At 35.5% G+C, this 18,856-nt stretch overlaps 1 protein-coding gene across 3 annotated transcripts in view; it reads left to right on the top strand.

The window, feature by feature from the left end:
* The window catches only part of dlt (codanin-1 like protein dlt), a 55,577-nt gene extending 38,359 nt beyond the window's left edge, over positions 1–17,218 (top strand). For 2 of the 3 annotated variants that reach the window (XM_069828513.1, XM_069828514.1), the window contains 4 exons: positions 57–232; positions 5,682–5,847; positions 8,753–9,012; positions 16,566–16,849. In XM_069828513.1, coding sequence (XP_069684614.1) covers positions 57–232; positions 5,682–5,847; positions 8,753–9,012; positions 16,566–16,703 — 740 coding nt within the window. In that variant the 3' untranslated portion in view covers positions 16,704–16,849. Of the gene's footprint in view, positions 1–56; positions 233–5,681; positions 5,848–8,752; positions 9,013–16,565 lie in introns of all 3 variants that reach the window. The other variant, XM_069828512.1, reaches the window with a different exon arrangement.
* The last annotated feature ends 1,638 nt before the right edge of the window (positions 17,219–18,856 follow it).

Genomic DNA, 18,856 nt, shown 5'->3' with positions numbered 1-18,856 from the left:
CTATATACGAGGTAATTTTGATCACTGACTGTTATATGTATGTTATTTCTTTGCAGGTCTATTTCTAAAAGAATTTCAGTTGGACATTGAAAAGGCATTCCGCAATGCCAGTAAGGGTGATAACAAAAACGACAGCATATGTAAAGCTTCTCATGTGGTGCCTCCTGGTGGAAGGAATGTGAAGCATATTGACGCAGTTGTCACACCAGCTCAGGCCATCATGCAAGTGCGGGTAAGTGTAAAAAGTTCTGCCCATGCTAAGTGTATGAGGGAAATTTCCTAAAACAGACAATTCTTATTTTCTCATTACTACTAATTGTTTTTTTATTATATTTTTTTAGCTATGGACTTCGTAATGCTTTATTTGAATTTAAATACAGTACTAAAAATTGATTAGTGTCTGTCAAATGAGAATATTCTATGTAAATAATTATGGAAAAAAATCATCTACTTCAAGTTACAGGTATGTATGTTCCAGTTTCATTACATTGGGAGTGGTTATTAACCCTTTATACATCAGTTTCTTCACAAATTTGGCTTTGTTGCTTGTAGAAAAAGATTTCTCGAAATTCAATTTTGAAACATAATTTTAATTAACAATTAGACTTAATAATAAACTAATCATATGCAACTTAATATTTTAGGAGAAAAATTTGCTCTGGCGCCGGGGATCGAACCTGGGTCCTTTGTTCTATGTACCAAGCGCTCTGACCACTGAGCTACGCAATCCACAGCACCGGACCGAACTCTCTTCCTTCGATGTTTCCCTTTGTGGCCTGACCCTAAGTTAGGCATATATATGTTGACATGTATCCAGTATCAACTGCCATTATACTAGGAGTGCACTCAGCTGAGTGACTTGTCGGCCGGGAATCTGCAGTTATTATGCACTGCTAGCCAAGAGAATATTATAGATATATTAATTTGTCCTACAGAATTTATCTGTAATATTGACACTTAATATTTTAGGAGAAAAATTCGCTCCGGAGCCGGGGATCTAACCCGGGTCCTTGGTTCTACATACCAAGTGCTCTGACCACTGAGCTACGCCAAATTCAATTTTTCTCCTAAAATATTAAGTGTCAACATTACAGATAAATTCTGTAGGACAAATTAATATATCTATAATATTCTCTTAGCTAGCAGTGCATAATAACTGCGGATTCCCGGCCAACAAGTCACTCAGCTGAGTGCGCTCCTAGTATAATGGCAGTTGACATTGGATACACGTCAACATATATATGCCTAACTTGGAGTCAGGCCACAAAGGGAAACATCGAAGGAGGAGAGTTCGGTCTGGTGCTCTGGATTGAATTCGGTGTAGCTCAGTGATCAGAGCGCTTGGTACGTAGAACCAAGGACCCGGGTTAAATCCCCAGCGCCAGAGCGAATTTTTCTCCTGAAATATTATGTGTCAATATTACAGATAAATTCTGTAGGACAAATTAATATATCTAAAATATAATCCTATGCAAGCTTATGACAAATTAGGTTAATGCTATGTAGTTAAAATAGGAATACTTTTCAAAATTTATTTTAGGAATACAGAATACTTGATAAATTATTAAAAGGCAGGGAATAAAGGTGTACATTATATATATATATATATATTGGAAATTGCAACACCAAGAAGGATACATGTGACTGAAATGAAATTGATACCACAGATTAGGTACATGACAGTACACAAATGATTAGAATTACAGAACTGTACCTAATCTGTGACTGTGAGATTTCAGTGTGGTGTGAAGCCTCCATGTGCTGCAATCAGAGCCTCTAAGCATCGTGGCATGGAATCAAAGAGGGCCTAGATATGTTTCTGGGGAATCTCCCTCCACGCAGTTTGTATGCAAATTCACAAAGTGTCAAGAGTGTGTGTTGGAGGACCATGACGAACAAGTTGCTGGCCAACCATATCCCAGACATGTTCGATGGGCGACATGTCTGGCAGGTCAGGGAAGCAATGATACCTGTCGTTCTTCGAAGAAGGCTTGTACAATCCTCGCCACACATGGCCGGGCATTGTCCTGCTGAAATTTGGCATGTGGAGTTGCCTGAAGGAGGGTCATACCTTGGGCTCTGAAACCTCCCTAATGTAGCTGTTGCTGTTCAGATTGACCTGAATACGTAGGAGGCGATATCGCATATTGTATCCAATGGCACCCCAAACCATCACACTAGGCGTTTATCTGCTATGCTGCCCAACAATGCAGGCTCTCAGATTGTGTTCACCATGGCACCATGGTAGTATCTAACAAGTATGCAGCCATCATTGTAGAACAAGTTGAAGCGTGACTCGTCCAAAAACACTACATTTTGCCACTCAGCATGCCAGTGACGGCATTCACGTGCCCATTGCAGATTGAGCCGTTGGTGGTTTCTGGATAATGGAAGCTGGCACACTGGCATGCAAGCCACTAGTCCAGCCCTCAAAAGACGGTGACGAACCATTGACGCAGTCAGGTCTACACCCGTTGCAGTACTCCAACGGCAACTCAACACTGTGAATGAAGCTGTACGGTCCATCATGGCCATGCGGACAAGATGGCGATCATCTCGTGCTGTGGTCACATTACGTGGTCCAGTACCCACTCATCTCTGCGTACGATCCTCTTCTATCCACTGGTTCCATACACGCATCACTGTCGTAGCAGCATGCCCTGTACGAGCTGAAATGTCATGGTATGACAAACCTTTTTCCTAGAGACCAACCATTCTGTCCCGTTCGAACTCACGTGCTGATATTGCGCCCTTTCACGTCTATGAGGCATACCTGCATCAGCTTTCACGTTTCCACTTCGTTTGGAAGCTCTGCACTTACTGAGCAAGGCATAACATTGACCTTGCTGGTGACACGAGACGTCACTGATGGGCCTATGTGTACGCCATCTCTCTGGAAACGTAATCAGTTAATTATTGTGGTACACTGTTGTACACATCTCCCGAGTTTGGAGTCGTTCGGGTCATTTTTCCAGGTGTTGCACTTTTCACAAAGTGTGTGTGTGCGTGCGTGCGTGCATGCGGGTGCGTGTGTGTGTGGTTTTTAAGGAACCCGGAGGTTCATTGCCGCCCTTACATAAGCCCACCATTGGTCCCTATCCTGAGCAAAATTAATCCAGTCTCTATCATTGTATCCCACCTCTCTCAAATCCATTTTTATATTATCCTCCCATCTACATCTCTGCCTCCCCAAAGGTCTTTTTCCCCTCCAGCCTCCCAACTAACACTCTATGTGCATTTCTGAATTCGCCCATATGTGCTACATGCCCTGCCCATCTCAAACGTCTGGATTTTATGTTCCCAATTATGTGATGTGAAGAATACAATGTGTTCAGTTCTATATTGTGTAACTTTCTCCTGTAACTTCATCTCTTATTCTTAAACACCCTTAACCTCTGTTCCTCTCTCAAAGTGAGAGTCCAAGTTTCACAACCATACAGAACAACTGGTAATACAGCTGTTTTATAAATTCTAACTTTCAGGTTTTTTGAGAGTAGACTGGACGACAAAAGCTTCTCAACCGAATAATAACACGCATTTCCCATATTTATTTTGCGTTTAATTCCCTCCTGAGTGTCATTTATATTTGTTACTGTTGCTCCAAGATATTTGAATTTTTCCAACCCTTCAAAGGATAAATTTCTAATTTTTATATTTACATTTCATACAATATTCTGATCACGAGACATAGTCATATACTTTGTCTTTTCGAGATTTACTTCCAAATCTATCTCTCTACTTGCTTCAAGTAATATTCCCGTGTTTCCCTAATAGTTTGTGGATTTTCTCCTAACATATTGACGTCATCCACATAGAAAAGCAGCTGATGTAACCCGTTCAATTTCAAACCCTCTCTGTTATCCCTAACTTTCCTAATGGCATATTCTAGAGTAAAAGTTAAAAAGTAAAGGTGCATCTCCTTGCTTTAGCCCATAGTGAATTGGAAAAGCGTTAGACAGAACTGGCCTGTACAGACTCTGCTGTATGTTTCACTGAGACACATTTTAATTAATCAAACTAGTTTCTTGGGAATACCAAATTCAATAAGAATATTATATAAAACTTCTCTCTTAACCCAGTCATATGCCTTATTGAAATCTGTGAATAACTGATGTACTATACCCTTATACTCCCATTTCTTCTCCAATATCTGTGAAATAGAAAAAAATATATATAATCAATAGTCGATCTATTACGCCTAAAACCACACTGATGATCCCCAATAATTTCATCTACATATAGAGTTAATCTTCTCAAAAGAATATTGGACAACATTGTACGACATCAACAAAAGTGATATTCCTTGAAAGTTACTACAGTTAGTGTTTTCCCCCTCTTAAAGATAGGTACAACTCAGTCAGTAGTGTGTTGGTGCGTCCAGCCAAAGCTTCTGGGATCAATACCTGGCCCAAAACATTTTTTTCACTTGAAATTATTCAAGAGAGATGTTTAGTCACACTGCATACGGAAGTCTGTCGGACAAAACTATTCCTTTGTTTAACTAGCTGTAAAATGAAAACTAGCAAAGATTTTGAATAGCAACCATTTTAAAATTAATTTTCATTCTTTCTAAACATTTCTTTCACTTTGAGGCCCCATTTAAAGTGAAAAATAAAAAATTTTGCCACTTACCAACTTTTGAGGGTGTCAGTGTCTATTTTGAACAGGTCACTTCGAAGTTAATATTTTTTTTTTCTCGCTTTCCAAAAGAGATTTTTATTTCGAAATTTTTTCTATGCTTTCCTTAGATATTTATCTATGAATCCTAAAAATTATAGCGTGATTGACTATCATAGAAGCTACGACATGATAATGTTTAATGGTGCTGCAAATAGTGTCCTGGTCTACAGTTACTGATCGCTCGCATCACTACGGTTGTTTTCTCCTTCTCCCTTGCACCAAGATGCATTTTCCAATACACACCTTACCTGATATCCATTTCAGTGAGGCTTTACTACCACTGGCCTAGGGCATCATACCTTGGACTAGTGTTGAGTGCAGGTTCTAGTCTTCATGGGGAAAGAAATTTTCTCATGAAATTTCAACTATCGTGTGACACTGGTGCCCACCCAGTATCGTCATGAATTTGAGGAGTTACAGTATATAAATTCAGTTCTCCAAGCCAGCTGTAACGTCTGGGGGAATTACTGTTTTAACCACACATTACCCCTTTTTTGGTTGGTTGTTATTTCGCCTCTACTGAGGCTTGTGGACATTAGGCCAGCAGTTGTCTGATAGGCCTTGGCCCTCTATGAGCTGTTGCATACAGGATAAGGTGTCTGCATCTAAGTGCATTTTTTTTACAAATTTTCTGTATCGTATGCTTCCAGAGGTGTTGCTACCAATACATTAATAGCATTACTTCCTTATCTAACTGGAAGAGTATTTAGAATTGTTTCCACCTAATATTCTATTGCTGTTGGCCATGTCTTATCCTGTTGTGCATGGGTCCAAAGACAAATCTGGTAACTAGATCACTGAGTATGACTCTACAAAAATAATTTTTTGTTCGAAGTTGAAATACTCGGATATTTTGAATGTAATTTAAATTCAAGGAAAGGAAAACTGACAGTGGATTATGCTTTTCTGAACTCCTGTGTCATACACTTTCAGCACTTTTTGACGTATTTATGTCATATAGTTTCACTATTCGTGACATAATTGTAATATTGTTATTACAGGAACTAATTTGGCAACTGCTGGATGGGCATAAAAACAACGTGAGTGAGCAGCAAGTGTTAGCTCTACTGAAAATGGTGCACAGTACACTCAGCAATCGAGCAGACCTCATTCCATCAGCTGAGAAGATGCTGCCCACTCTATTGGTGGATCTGGCACTTTCGCTTGGTGAGTAATATTGTGCCATATATTGAGTCTACACATACCAATCATATTTTACATAAGACTACCATGATTTTTTCCTTGCAATTTTTGGTTTAACTTGTTCAGTTTATGACATATGTTAAGGAAGCAAAATCCAGTAATTGCATTTTATCCACTCCTTGACATTTTTCTTAAGCCATATTGTAATAATATTATGAGCCTTGAAGTTATATGTTGAATTTCTGTTAGCCAATGAAGCAGTGGAGAAATTAAATGTCAATGTATGGTTGTAAATCTCAAAATGTTTACTGCATCCCATTCACCATGCAGGCCTCAAATTTCATGTCAGAGGCACATGCTGTGGTTGAACAAGTGCTATTATTTGATTTCTTCCTCCACTTTTATTGTGGGAATGATACAAATGTGGTAAAACTTCGTTTATACGTTTTTATGGATGTCTGAAAAAAAAAAATTATAAGTGAGTAAACGTATAACTGAAATTACATTTAATAACATCTAAAATAGCATTTGATGTCTCGTTTTCTTTTACCTATTTGTTACATTGGAAAATAGATGTCACTAATATCGTTCGACCAGTTACCTATTTCTTGCATTACAATCTGTGCGATTTTTGCTATGCTATGACAGAGATAACTAAAAAAAGCGAATTTCGAGTTACCTAGTTCTTGCATTCAGGTGACGATTATTTAAAGACCATTATGAAGCATTGGCATTGTCGTCATTATTCTCCATGTCTTTTTTACTATTTATCTTTCTCGGATATCCAAGGTCCTTTCTTTGGGTGGCAGTTCAGGACTTATTTTGGCAACTTGCCATCTTGTCAGTGGAAATTTCAAATGTAGTAAAACCTCTATATAATGCTCTTCAAAGGACCGGATGGAAATTGTATCATAAACAGGAAAATGTTATAAGCAGGAACTGGAACTTCCTTAAATACATACCTTCGAAATGTAACATTTGCTGTATTTTATTATTGAGAGTAAACAGGATAGATCATTTTACATGAAAACAATTACTGGATTCTACTAAAGTGTTGCATCTTATTTTTCCCCATATATGCTGTAAAAGTACTTGGTAGTGTGATGGAAATTATTAAACAAATCTTCTAACACATTAGGATGATAAATCTGACTCTGCACAACTGATCCAGCTTAGTTGACATTGATGATGGCCTTCTTTCTTGTCGTCATTGTGTTGTTCTTGACTGTCCATGTAGTTAACAATGATCTCTGATGGTGTCGTTCAGCAGCAACAATTTCATCACCAGTGACGAAATCATGGAAGTCAATGCTGATACACAGCCAGTCACTCTTTACTAACTTTCCACCATGGCATTTCCCAGCCTTAAGGACGAGCGATTTGTCAGGCATAAGCTGAAAGAAGAGCGTTATAAACTTGAGCTTTTGTTCATGCAGCACAGCAAACATAGATGATTAAAAAGTTAACTGTTGTAATAGATGGCATATGTTATTCATTGTAGATAAATGTAATTAAATATCATAGTAGAACTTCTATCATCTTCATCATAATGATGATCTTATTCATCATCTTTCTTTCATGTAATAGACCTACTGGCCTATGAGCCTATTACAATCTCCAGCTATTGTTTGTGAGTCTTCCAATAAATTCGTTTCTCTTGTGGCATGTAGCAAAGAATCCCTCTAGGTATTCTGGATCATCACATTCTTTTTACATGTTGAAACCAGTGTTCCCTACACTTTTGTAAGTACTGAACAGTAAGTATTATTCTTAATTCATCTACTATTTCATTATTCTTTTGATAATCCTGAAGGCTATGTTCTTAAAAATGTCGTTTTTACAGCTGGTAAATGTCGTTCATCTTGACATCAAATAGTCCAAGCTTAACTGCAATAGATGAAGATTGATCTTGTTAAAATTATGTATAACTTGAGTCTTGTGTTTTTGGGCTTTTGTTATGGGAAAACTTGTTTAATAATTCTCAATGCATTATAGTAGTCTTGAATTTAGTTTGATATATAACAACTCTCCTAGGTATGTTAGAATGTAGCCTAATCTTTAAAAGATTTAACCTGTTGCAGTATGAAATTTCCAACTGTTGCTTGTCACTGGTATGTTACTCTTAAAAGCCATAATTTTAGTTCTCCTTAGTGATATTTTAAATTATAATTTTTTGCTGTAAGATTTGAATGATGTATTGAGTACTGTAATTAGTCTTCATATTACTGAAAAAAGACTTGATCGTGTGCATGTAACAAAGTATCTAATACTGTATGTTATTTCCTTGTAGTATGATGGATCATTGTCTAATGATTGCATTGATGTAGATGTTGAATAATAAGGGTGATAGCAAGCAGCCTTGTCAAACATTACTTTTTATTGTTGCCCATGCAGATGTTTCTTGTTTACCGATATTATATTATTATGACATTGGTAATAGAAATCTGTGATTTTAAGAATATTGATATAGAATACAAAATCATATCAATGCTTAAAAATCACCTTCATAAATACGTTATTTTCTTATGTTCATTGTAAATAAATTAGGTTACTGGGATTTACAGTAACCACAATGGTAGCAGTATTTCCTTCTTTCATTTAGTCTCTGGTGTTCTCTGATAACAGTTGTTAATCATTGTTATTTATTCCATTGTTGTTAAGATTTCTTACGACTATTAGATATGATGTGTACGTAATTTTGTGCAGATAAGACTAGGCGTTAAGGCACATCTGAATTGAAGTGCAATTTTTTTTAATGTGGGAGATCGAAAGGAATTTTTATGTAGATTTTATCACATGACGTGAATATATAATCACAAGTACTGTAATAGAGTGAATGACAGCTTTTTCGCGCATCTTGAGGTCTCACTAAAATAGACTTTAACTGTAGTTCGAGAATGGCTATTCTAAATAGTTACGTGTTTTGTAGTTGTCCATCAACCAGCAATGATGACGTCAACCCTGATGGATGGCTTCATGCACGTGTTGCGATTGAGTGAAGAGTGTGAGAGTGTGATGCGCCTGCTATGCCCCCGTAACTTGCTGCTCATGTCACAGTCAGCACACACAGCAGACGTTGTATGGTCGTGCTTTGCAAAACTATTGGCACATCTGCTGAAGAGTAACATGTTGACACCAGATGGTTTGGAGCAGCAGTGTGTGGCACTGCTGCAAGTGACGTGGCCTCAGGTATTACTGTCTTGTGCATATTCCTTAAATTAATATACTCCACAAGTTACTGGAGTTATAATATTATATTACTCTGTTTAAGAATCATTTCTAATTTCTGAGGTTTTCCCTTAAATGCGGTTTTTTTAACGACAGTTTTTACTTAATATAAACAAAGAAAGGCTGAGAGTAAAAATTAAAATACTTTTAAGCAATTTACACATTATAATTGCAATAGTATTAACAAACGCACATTAACAAGAAATAGAAAGCTTGATTTTTGCTGAAATAAAATGTATGATTTTGGAGGGTATTTCGTGAAATAAGTTGCCACTTTGATGGCGATTTCGTGAAAATAAATTGTCAGTTAAATGTCTTATGTTATATAATGGCAAATGAAGCTTTTAATAGAAAAAGGAGCATCTTCTGTCTATCTCTGGAGAAAGAACTAAGGAAGAGACTAGTGAAGTGTTTGTGTGGAGTGTAGCATTGTATATGGGGCAGAAACATGTACTCTATGACGAAATGAAGAGAAACGACTAGAAGCATTTGAAATGTGAATATGGAGAAGAATGGAGTGTGTGAAATGGACAGAGAGAATAAGAAACGAAGCTGTATTGGAAAGAATGGGTGAAGAAAGAATGATGCTGAAACTGATCAGAAAGAGGAAAAGGAATTGGCTGGGTCACTGGTTGAGAAGAAACTGCCTTCTGAAGGATGCACTGGAAGGAATTGTGAACGAGAGAAGAGTTCGAGGTAGAAGAAGATATCAGATGATAGACGACATATGGATCATATGAAGAGGCAAAGAGGAAGGCAAAAAATAGAAAAGACTGGAGAAAGCTGGGTTTTGCAGTGAAAGACCTGCCCTTGGGCAGAACACTACGAATGAATGAGTGAATGAATGTTATATTTGATATAAAGCTTTTTGTTAGTTTTTTCTTACACATTTCATGATATCAGTATCACCAAAATATAAACTAAGCATGGTAAGCATGTATATTACATATACTGTAACATTCTTCAATCTATATTGCAACCGACTACAGAAATCTATCTTTTTTCGATATCAATGATCATAGAGATAGTAAAAGTGAGTGTACATGATATCCATACAGAAAATACAGAAATGTTGGTGTTATCAAATGATTGACAAATTACCTGAAACAAAAATTACAAACTTGTTTTTTTAATTACTGAATACAGTTTTTGTGCATAATTTGTAGATTTTGCGATAGAGGGGTACATTTCGTGGTTATTGACATATTTCGCACAGTGATCCAAATTTCGCGTTATTTCGCGAGTTTGTTTTGCTTAAATATGATATTTTAGGTAATACCTAGACCCTCTAGATGGTGGCTCGTGACTTAAAATACAGGTAAAACTATAAATAAGCATAAAGAATATGTGTCAATATTCAGCAGTAATAATTAACCATTGTCGTGGAATATTTCGCCATTATAAATGATTTTAATCATACTCTTCTCCTCGAATAATGCTACTGTTGTCTTAAGGCAAGATAAACTAAGAACTATACTAGTTTATGATGATGATGATGATGATGATGATGATGATGATGATGATGTCTGAAAATAGAAGACAGTGGTAGATCACTTTCAGCAATTATATCAAATTAGAGATAACGAAATCTGAAGGAAAAACACGGAACTGAAAACAATCAACTTGTTAAAGTAAATGAACGAGGTGAAGAATATGGTTTGAAAGCAAAATTTTTAATTGAAGAAATTCAGCTTTCGGGAAACAAATTGTAAATTCCATTAAATGACGCTGAAAATCTGCATACTGTTAATTAACAAGTCATCAATAAATCTCAAATAAGACTGTAATATGCTTGGCATGTTTATAATCTTTGTACTCGATCAGTAATGCAAAATTAATCAAAGAATTTTCACGATACACAATGGAACTATTCATCATTCATCATTTAATAGAACTGCGAGGCGAACCTAGTGGCAGAAATTTTCAATATGTTCAGAGACCCACTCTGGATCGTGCTATGCACCAGCTTGTATAATCTCATAAGCAACGATGAACACCGACCAAAATACCCTTCATTTCTCATGAAAAACAAGAACTGAAAAGACTACAGTGGACTATAGTGGACTTTATGTTATCAGCAAATGGCTGGATACATTAAGAAGATTGATCGATTAATTTATTTATTGATTGGTGTTTCAAATATAAGACTGTGCATCTTTATGTGTAGCAAGAAGGTGAAGGTGAAGTTTCTTCTAACGTGGTTACATCATGTATTGATTTTATGAAAAAGAATCTGAATTACAAGAAGTTCATCTTATCTCAGATGGCTGTCCATATCAAAATAAAAATAAGGTACTGGCTACTACCTTATCAGACTTTTCGACGAAACATAATGTTGAGATTGAACAAATCATTTTGGAAAAGGTACATACTGTGATGGAGGTAGACAGTATCCACTCAATTTGGAATGTCTGTTTTCCCTACCCATATATATTCGAGCATATCACGACAGCAAAATGGATGCCAGGAATTAAAAAAGAATCCCCTTCCACACATAATCATTCATTTTTATATGTATTTTTTTAAGATTGAAGCTCCGTCCAAAATCTTTTCTTCAGTTGGGCTTGGCAGAAGAGCTGGAGATCCAGCAGTCCTTGATATTAGGGGGCTACCTTTATTAAAGTTGAAGTTATCTACAATATTAAGCATGGCGATAAATGGCAACCTCTTCAGCAATGCCAAAAGGGACTTAATGCAGACAACCTTCTTAATATCTATAATGGGCCCTTAAAATTGATAAATCGAAATTTGACTGTACAGAACTTGAAGTGTTCATTCATAAAGAATATCACCATTTCTACGACAATTTGTGTCATTGATAACATCACCATAACATTAAAATGTCGGAAAGTACGCGTTCCTAGGTTTCAATTGGTTTTGATTGTGTGTTTTTTTCTTTCTCCTGTAAAATTAGTAAAATCTCACATAACGGGTTTTGCAGGCACAGTGACGATATATTGGACGAATTTTACAGTGATGTTTTGCAATTACTGCTTCACAGTGACCTTGTGTAGCAAGTCCTGGTGTCTGAATATATTCGCTAGTGAAGATAGTCGTTTTTGTTCATTGGAGCTGCTGAGATAAGTCTTTATGCAATTTAAGGTATACATCAGTTGTAAGGGAAAAAATCCACATTTTTTCCTTAATGTCTTTAAAACTTTGGTGACATGATTTTCGGGAGTAAACTAAGCAATTTATATAATTCAATCGAATTTGGGGGCCTAAAGAAAATGTTTTGGGAAAAAAGTTAATAAAATTTTGGACTGACCTAATTCCATTAGAAATTGACCTAGAGTAAAACTTCTTTCGCCAAAATAATCCTCTACATATAAAGAATGTTACATACTAAAATTATTTATTTATCTTGAACCATTCAAAAGATATGCACCATTATAAGCACTTTAGAAAAAAATATACCTTATATAAATTTGTATATTTTTTGGTTAAAATAAGTGCAATCAATTGAAAATAATTTTAGTTTACAACATAGCCACATGTTTAAGCTTTAATTCGGTACTTCAGTGAAGTCTTTTGCTCAATTGGAAATCTCCTGTTTGTCTGTCAGAAGGATAATAAATGTCGGAAAATGTGAAATAGGAGAAAACAGACATTGAAGATGATGTAAGTATAGTGCGCTTATATTATAAATGCCCAAATAATTATGAAATTATTGAGATAATGGGTACAAGTTATATATTTTTGAAAACTAGAAGAAATGAGCTTCCAGATGAGGCAAAAACATTATTTACCACAATTTTAAAGAAATCTGACATTTCTAGAGTATACATTAATGTAGAAGATCTTCACTCATCAGAATCACTTGTTGATGTTAATGTCACAACTAGAGAAAAGAGACTGTACGTTTCATGCAATAAGTATTTGTTTTATCTAGCAACGTGCAGTCTTTGTGTTAGAGGACATTACTTTGGTACTGATCATCTGTGTAAAGAAGTTCAATTTCGTATTCAAACGACTTCTCTTAAATAAATTTGGGAAATAATTTCACAGAGAGAACACAGCATTTTTAGGAGAGACCATTGTTTTTTGGATAAATTTAAATACGTCAACAAGGGAATGAAAATGAAGTTGGTCAGTATCATGAAATCTGGCATCAATTTGCATAAAAATTTAATCAATTATATATAAAAAAATGATTGCTTAAGTTTTGTAGAGAGCTGTTCTTGTAAGAAATTAGCGTATTTTCTTCCTCAAAAATCATTCCTTCTCTAATCTGCTTGACATGTTTCCAGATGCATTATCTCTTCTGTTTTATTTATCTCAGAAGTGTTCTTTACTTGTTTCTCACTACAAATTACGTCCAAGTTTTCTTTTGTAAAATAATAAACAGAAGACCAGTGATATGAAATATTTCGTTGAAAACAATAACCTGAAAAAAAAAAAAAAAAAACTAAAAAAAAAAAAGCGAACTCAAAATCGTTCATATTAGTGAGAAAACCATTTGAATGTCTAACGGAAATATGATAGATTCAAATTCATTTGCTATTTCTTCAAATGCTGCTTTCAAGTCATCCTATTCTTCTGTTAAAAATGAAAACACTTTCAAATTGGAACTCCAGCTCTTATCAGTTACATTTGTTATGCTTTTTCCAATAGTGTTATCCAGGACATAAGTTCTCTTAGCCGAATGATGAAAAAACAAGGAATTTCACCAATATTTGCAAAAAATAAACGACATTGGGATATTCGTGTTTAACATTTCTGTAGTACAAGATTTAACCTATGGGCTAAATAATGAATAAAAATACTCTTGAGGTGCTGATTCCTTTACAATTTTTTAAGTCCATTCAAGTATACAGACATTACAGTGGCACCATCGTAACACTGTCTTATAAGCTTTGTTTTGTAATTAAAAGGCTCTATTACATTGTCCATCAAATTAAATAGTGTTTGCGAGGTCCAGTCACAGCTCACATAAAAGATCTGAAAAATCGTTCAACTAACTCTCTGTCTGTAGATATATCAATTATTAGTCTCGCAATTAATGTGCACTGAGATTTTTGCATGATATTTGCAGTGTTGCCAATTTGAATTGAGAAAAATTCACTTCATGTTATTGATTCTGAATTTCTGCAGAGCTTGTTGACATTAAAAGAGATAACAGTTCTTTAAAATTTTCTCGATTTACGAAAGATGACTTTCGTCATGCACGTGGAAAGTTAGTTCTTGATTCGATAAAAATGAAACAGCATCAATTGCTACATGTAAAGCCATTCTGTTCAGACTGACATTTTCATTATATTGAGCAATATGTAGACATGTGTTTCGTTTAAGGGCATCAGAAATTGTATTCCAATTTATTTTAAGTTTCCTCACTTGTAATATACACATTTTTGTATGTTCCGCAGAATCTGAATGTTTATTCAACAAGTCATATCCATCCAAGTTTCATACACACATTTCTTTATTTCAACTAGCAAACAAGGCTAACAAAACAATTTTTCCAAGTAACTGCTGCCACATAACCAGGAATAGTCATTATAGGCCTACCACAAAGTTCTAAAATGTAAGATGTAAGATTTTGCACTTTTATTTTTTACTTTCTGTACTGACACGTTAAGAATAGGTATTGGTTTTCCTATTAAAAGTACATCAATTTGGCCATTCTTTGTCCATCAAGAGAATGGTTTCTGTAATATGCTACACTATGTTATGACTGGGTTTATTCATCATCACGAAAATCATCTCAGAATTACAGCTAGTGAGATGAAGTTAATGTGCTGAACAGCTGGGTGTACTAGAATGGGTCACAAAAAATTAATAATAATATAAATAATAATAATAATATATTTCATATGAACTTGAAGTGGAATCAATACTGCAATACATAAGTATCAAACTAGCTGATTTCATTATGTTAACTGAATGCCCAGAACAAAAATCTCTAGGACAATCTTGAGTTATAGGGTTATTATTGAAATTAGTATAATTTCTAAAGAAATTGAGCAACAAGTAAGCCTTGAAAATAAACAGAAGTTTGTTAGCCATTTTGCTTGTTTATTACACACATTTTCCAAATTTGAGAAAATGGTTTTAAATCTTCAAACAAGAATTTTTTTGGTGCAGTGTTATGAATGTGGTCGGATTTTTCAGACAAAAATCCATCTGGGAGACAGTCCTTGTACTATGCTTTCTTGTTGTGTATCACAAGTAATTAAGGAGTTTGAAGAAAACTTGTTCAATCCATGATAAAATGAGATCAGGAAGACCAAGAATTAGTAATAGGTTGCAGAGGTTCTTTATGAAAGTAAAAGCCATACATCACTGTTTGAAAAATTTTATGCAAACTTCTGAAAGTGTATCTTTGTAGCTGCAAAATGATGTTTGAATTGAAGGAATCTGATTATAAAATAAAGGTACAACTTTTCATTACGTGTATTGGCTCAGATGGAAATTGAATACTGCGGACAGATGAGGCCCACTTTACTCTTAGTGGTGGAGTCAGTACTCACATTTGTTGAATATGGACAACAGATAATCCATGTACACAAACTAAATCCCATTCTTAGAACATTCTATGGCCGCTTAGTTCACCTCGATCGCTGAATTTGTTTGGCAGTTATATTAATTTAAACTATGTTAGTTACTTTATAATAACCTATACAAATCAAGTGGGAGAAAAACATTAATACACCTTGTGATCACTAATACATTCTGTGAAGAGTTGGCAAGAAAACTTTTGCAGACTGTAACAGTTTTTTTAGGACTGTACCCTCTCAGGAGGAGGAGGAGGAGGAGGAGGAGAATGACAACAATGACAGTTATGATAATAATTGTAATGTATGACGATGGTTTCTAATTATTGCGTTTTAAAATGAAGTCTGATATTTGAAACTTGATTTTGAGACTAAATACAGTTATTTTTTAATTAATGTTAATACTGCCATGCTATTTTCAGTATTTTGGAGATACATTTAAAGACGCAGTGGATTTTTTGCTATGTGTGAACCATAGATTCTGATGGAAATATGCACCATATTTTTATGTGTATCCCCAACATTGCTTGAAGATTTATTGGCTGATTATTTTAATCATGTTTGTGTGAAGTTAAAAAACAAATAAATAAAACAATAAGATTACGGATGTAAAGGTGACAGGAGAATAATTTTTTAGCTAGGTATAAGAGATTTTGACAATAAGATCATATTGCAGTGTACTTTATTGAATATATACTTACCTACATTTATTAACTTTGCTATAATTAATGTTAAAATAGTAGGAATGTAATTTTTAAATAAAGATTAATTTATTTAAAAGACATGAAAACTATTGCTAAAACAGGAATCACGAATATTTTCTTGGTAAACACTTCTGAAAATGAAACTGATAAAATTTGGTGTTGCTCTTATCCCATTCCATTTAATGTACAGCGATTCTGGTAAAGTGCCCACTTGGAAACGATCTGGTGAAAGGATTTTAAAAAATAATGAAATATTTTTTAGTTTAATGTAATATTTTGAGGTACACAGGTAATAAAACTTTTTTTTTTTTTTCAGGGCATCTTGAACCGTATTTCTTCATGCATACGAGAAGTAATACAACTGTCCGGATCTGTTGGAGACGAGAAATTTATGTTTTTAATGCAGTGGTTAATGGAAACTTGTGACGAAATGACATTATTTAATGACATTTAAATTTTTATATTTAACTACAATTTGTGGCACTGGTTTTACTATATTAATGAGTTATTGAAAATTTTAATACAAAAGCACCCAGTAATGCAGCTTTTAACCTGTACAGATAGTTATTTTATATAAATATTGTCTTGTAAGATTAGAGACAGAGAAAGACAATTTTCTGGCCTCGATCAGAATTTAAATCCGTAATTAGTAATATTTGCCTCTAATTCTGTAAATGATTCCCAGAAGAGTTTTTTTTTTTTTTCCTATTCTACTTTATCATTAAACTCACGAATGGATCGTTGGATAAAGACACTAATCCCAGTTTAACATGAAAGCATGTTACAGTGAAAATTGCAATTGTGCAATGGAGTGGACAGATTGAGTCTCCAGCCAGAGTGCCAGTCCAGCAGGAAAACAATATCTGTGAAGTATGCAGACAGTTGAAATAAGATTTGTTGGTATGGATATTCAACAGGAATAATTACACATCTCATTTTAATATAGCCACAATGGTGGTCTAGTGGCTAGTGCACTGGACTTACAATTCTGTGCATCTGGGTTTGATTCCTGGCATACCCCTGATTTATAACTTGTGTTGGGCAAACCCATGGTTCAGGTAACACGGGTTTTCTCCAGAAGCTCTGGTTCCCCTGGGGCATTCCAACAAATCTCCATCATCGTGGGTGTAGTGTGGATCAGCCTCCTATGGCGCATCCTAGGCAACAGGTTCATATGGGTAATTGATGAACAGTGAAGTACTCGCTATTAGTAAAAAGAAATAATAATAATTTTAATATTCATTGTTATTTTTTACAAGTACAAGAAATTATGATTTTGCAACATAAAAATAATGTGAAAAAGTTACGTTATTTGCGATAATTTTCATGTAGATCATTAACATTGTACGAAATTTCAACTGAATCGCGTGAAACAATGATGCAATTCATGAAAATCAAAGACAAGAAGAAAGGGAAAAAGAAAGAAAGAAAAGAAAAGAGTATATATTACACATCAATCATCAGGTAAGCTAAATATTCCCAACTTTGCCTAAATCCATTAAAATACCTTCCTCTAATATTCATCTTACTATTCCATCCAGTGGTACTACAGCTCAGGTTTGAGTGTCTGCCTCCATCTATTCCAATTTCGACAGTGGAGCAAGTTGCCACAATCCTCCTTGACTCCATCTTCCTATCTCTTTCTCAGTCTTCCAGGTCTTCGGGTTGCAGAGAAATTTGCTTTGTGAACTTATCATCGTTCTGAGACTCTGTGGGTTTCTCAATGGTTAATTCTTTACAGAGTGAACTTGTCAGCTCCATGTCCAAACCCCAACCCGGAGGACCAGGGACTCTTCTGTTAGAGTTACCATGCCCTAGTCGTGAAGTCTTAGCTTTCAGGCACCAGGAGCTCACCCTCACTCGTCCCCATAAAACTGTGCAGGATTTGCTGGTAGTGCAGTCAGAAAAAAAAAATCTCCCTCTCCCTCTCTCATTCCCTCTCCCTCCACCTCCCTCCCGCCATCTCCCCTTCTCCCTCCACTCTCCCTTCCCCCTCTCCCTCTGTCCTCCCTCCCCCTCTCACTCTGTCCTCTATCTCTTTTTTATGTTGTATTCATACAGTGCTTTATTTATCAATCTTGTTTGCTCATGCTGTCGTTTACGTCTCGGATACTCCTTATGCAGGCCTGCAGAACTGTAGCTCTTGAGAGCGACTGCTTTCCTCCCCTTTCTTACCCCACCCACCTTTTCTACCTATGTGGTCACGGCGTTCTAGTTATGCTCGGCTGCATCAACATTCATTTTCTGGACGGAAGTCGATCATTCCCAATAGAAGTGGAGTGAGGCTGACGTCATAGTTCCCCTCCTTGCGAGTTCTGCAGGCCTGTGCTTAAGCCTCTTCCACAGTTCAACTCCGTTCTCCTCCCATGTTGCTTGACAATTCATGTCTGAATCTGTTCCGTGATTGGCTCCTGGCAGTATACATTCATTTATGATGATGGTTACTCAGTTGACTCTAGAGCATCACATGTTTCTGTGTAAATGGTATTTTAAATAAGCTTGTGCTTGTGTGGAATTTATTCAGACAATCCTGATCAATTGTCACCTTACAGAACTACATTTCCTGGTATCGTGCAAAAAATTTGAATCTACTGGTTCAGTAAACAC

This window comes from Periplaneta americana, chromosome 6, assembly GCF_040183065.1.
Source record: "Periplaneta americana isolate PAMFEO1 chromosome 6, P.americana_PAMFEO1_priV1, whole genome shotgun sequence".
Taxonomy (NCBI): Eukaryota; Metazoa; Arthropoda; class Insecta; order Blattodea; family Blattidae; genus Periplaneta; species Periplaneta americana.
Note: the sequence above shows the minus strand (reverse complement) of the source record. Positions and strands in the feature narration are given on the sequence as shown.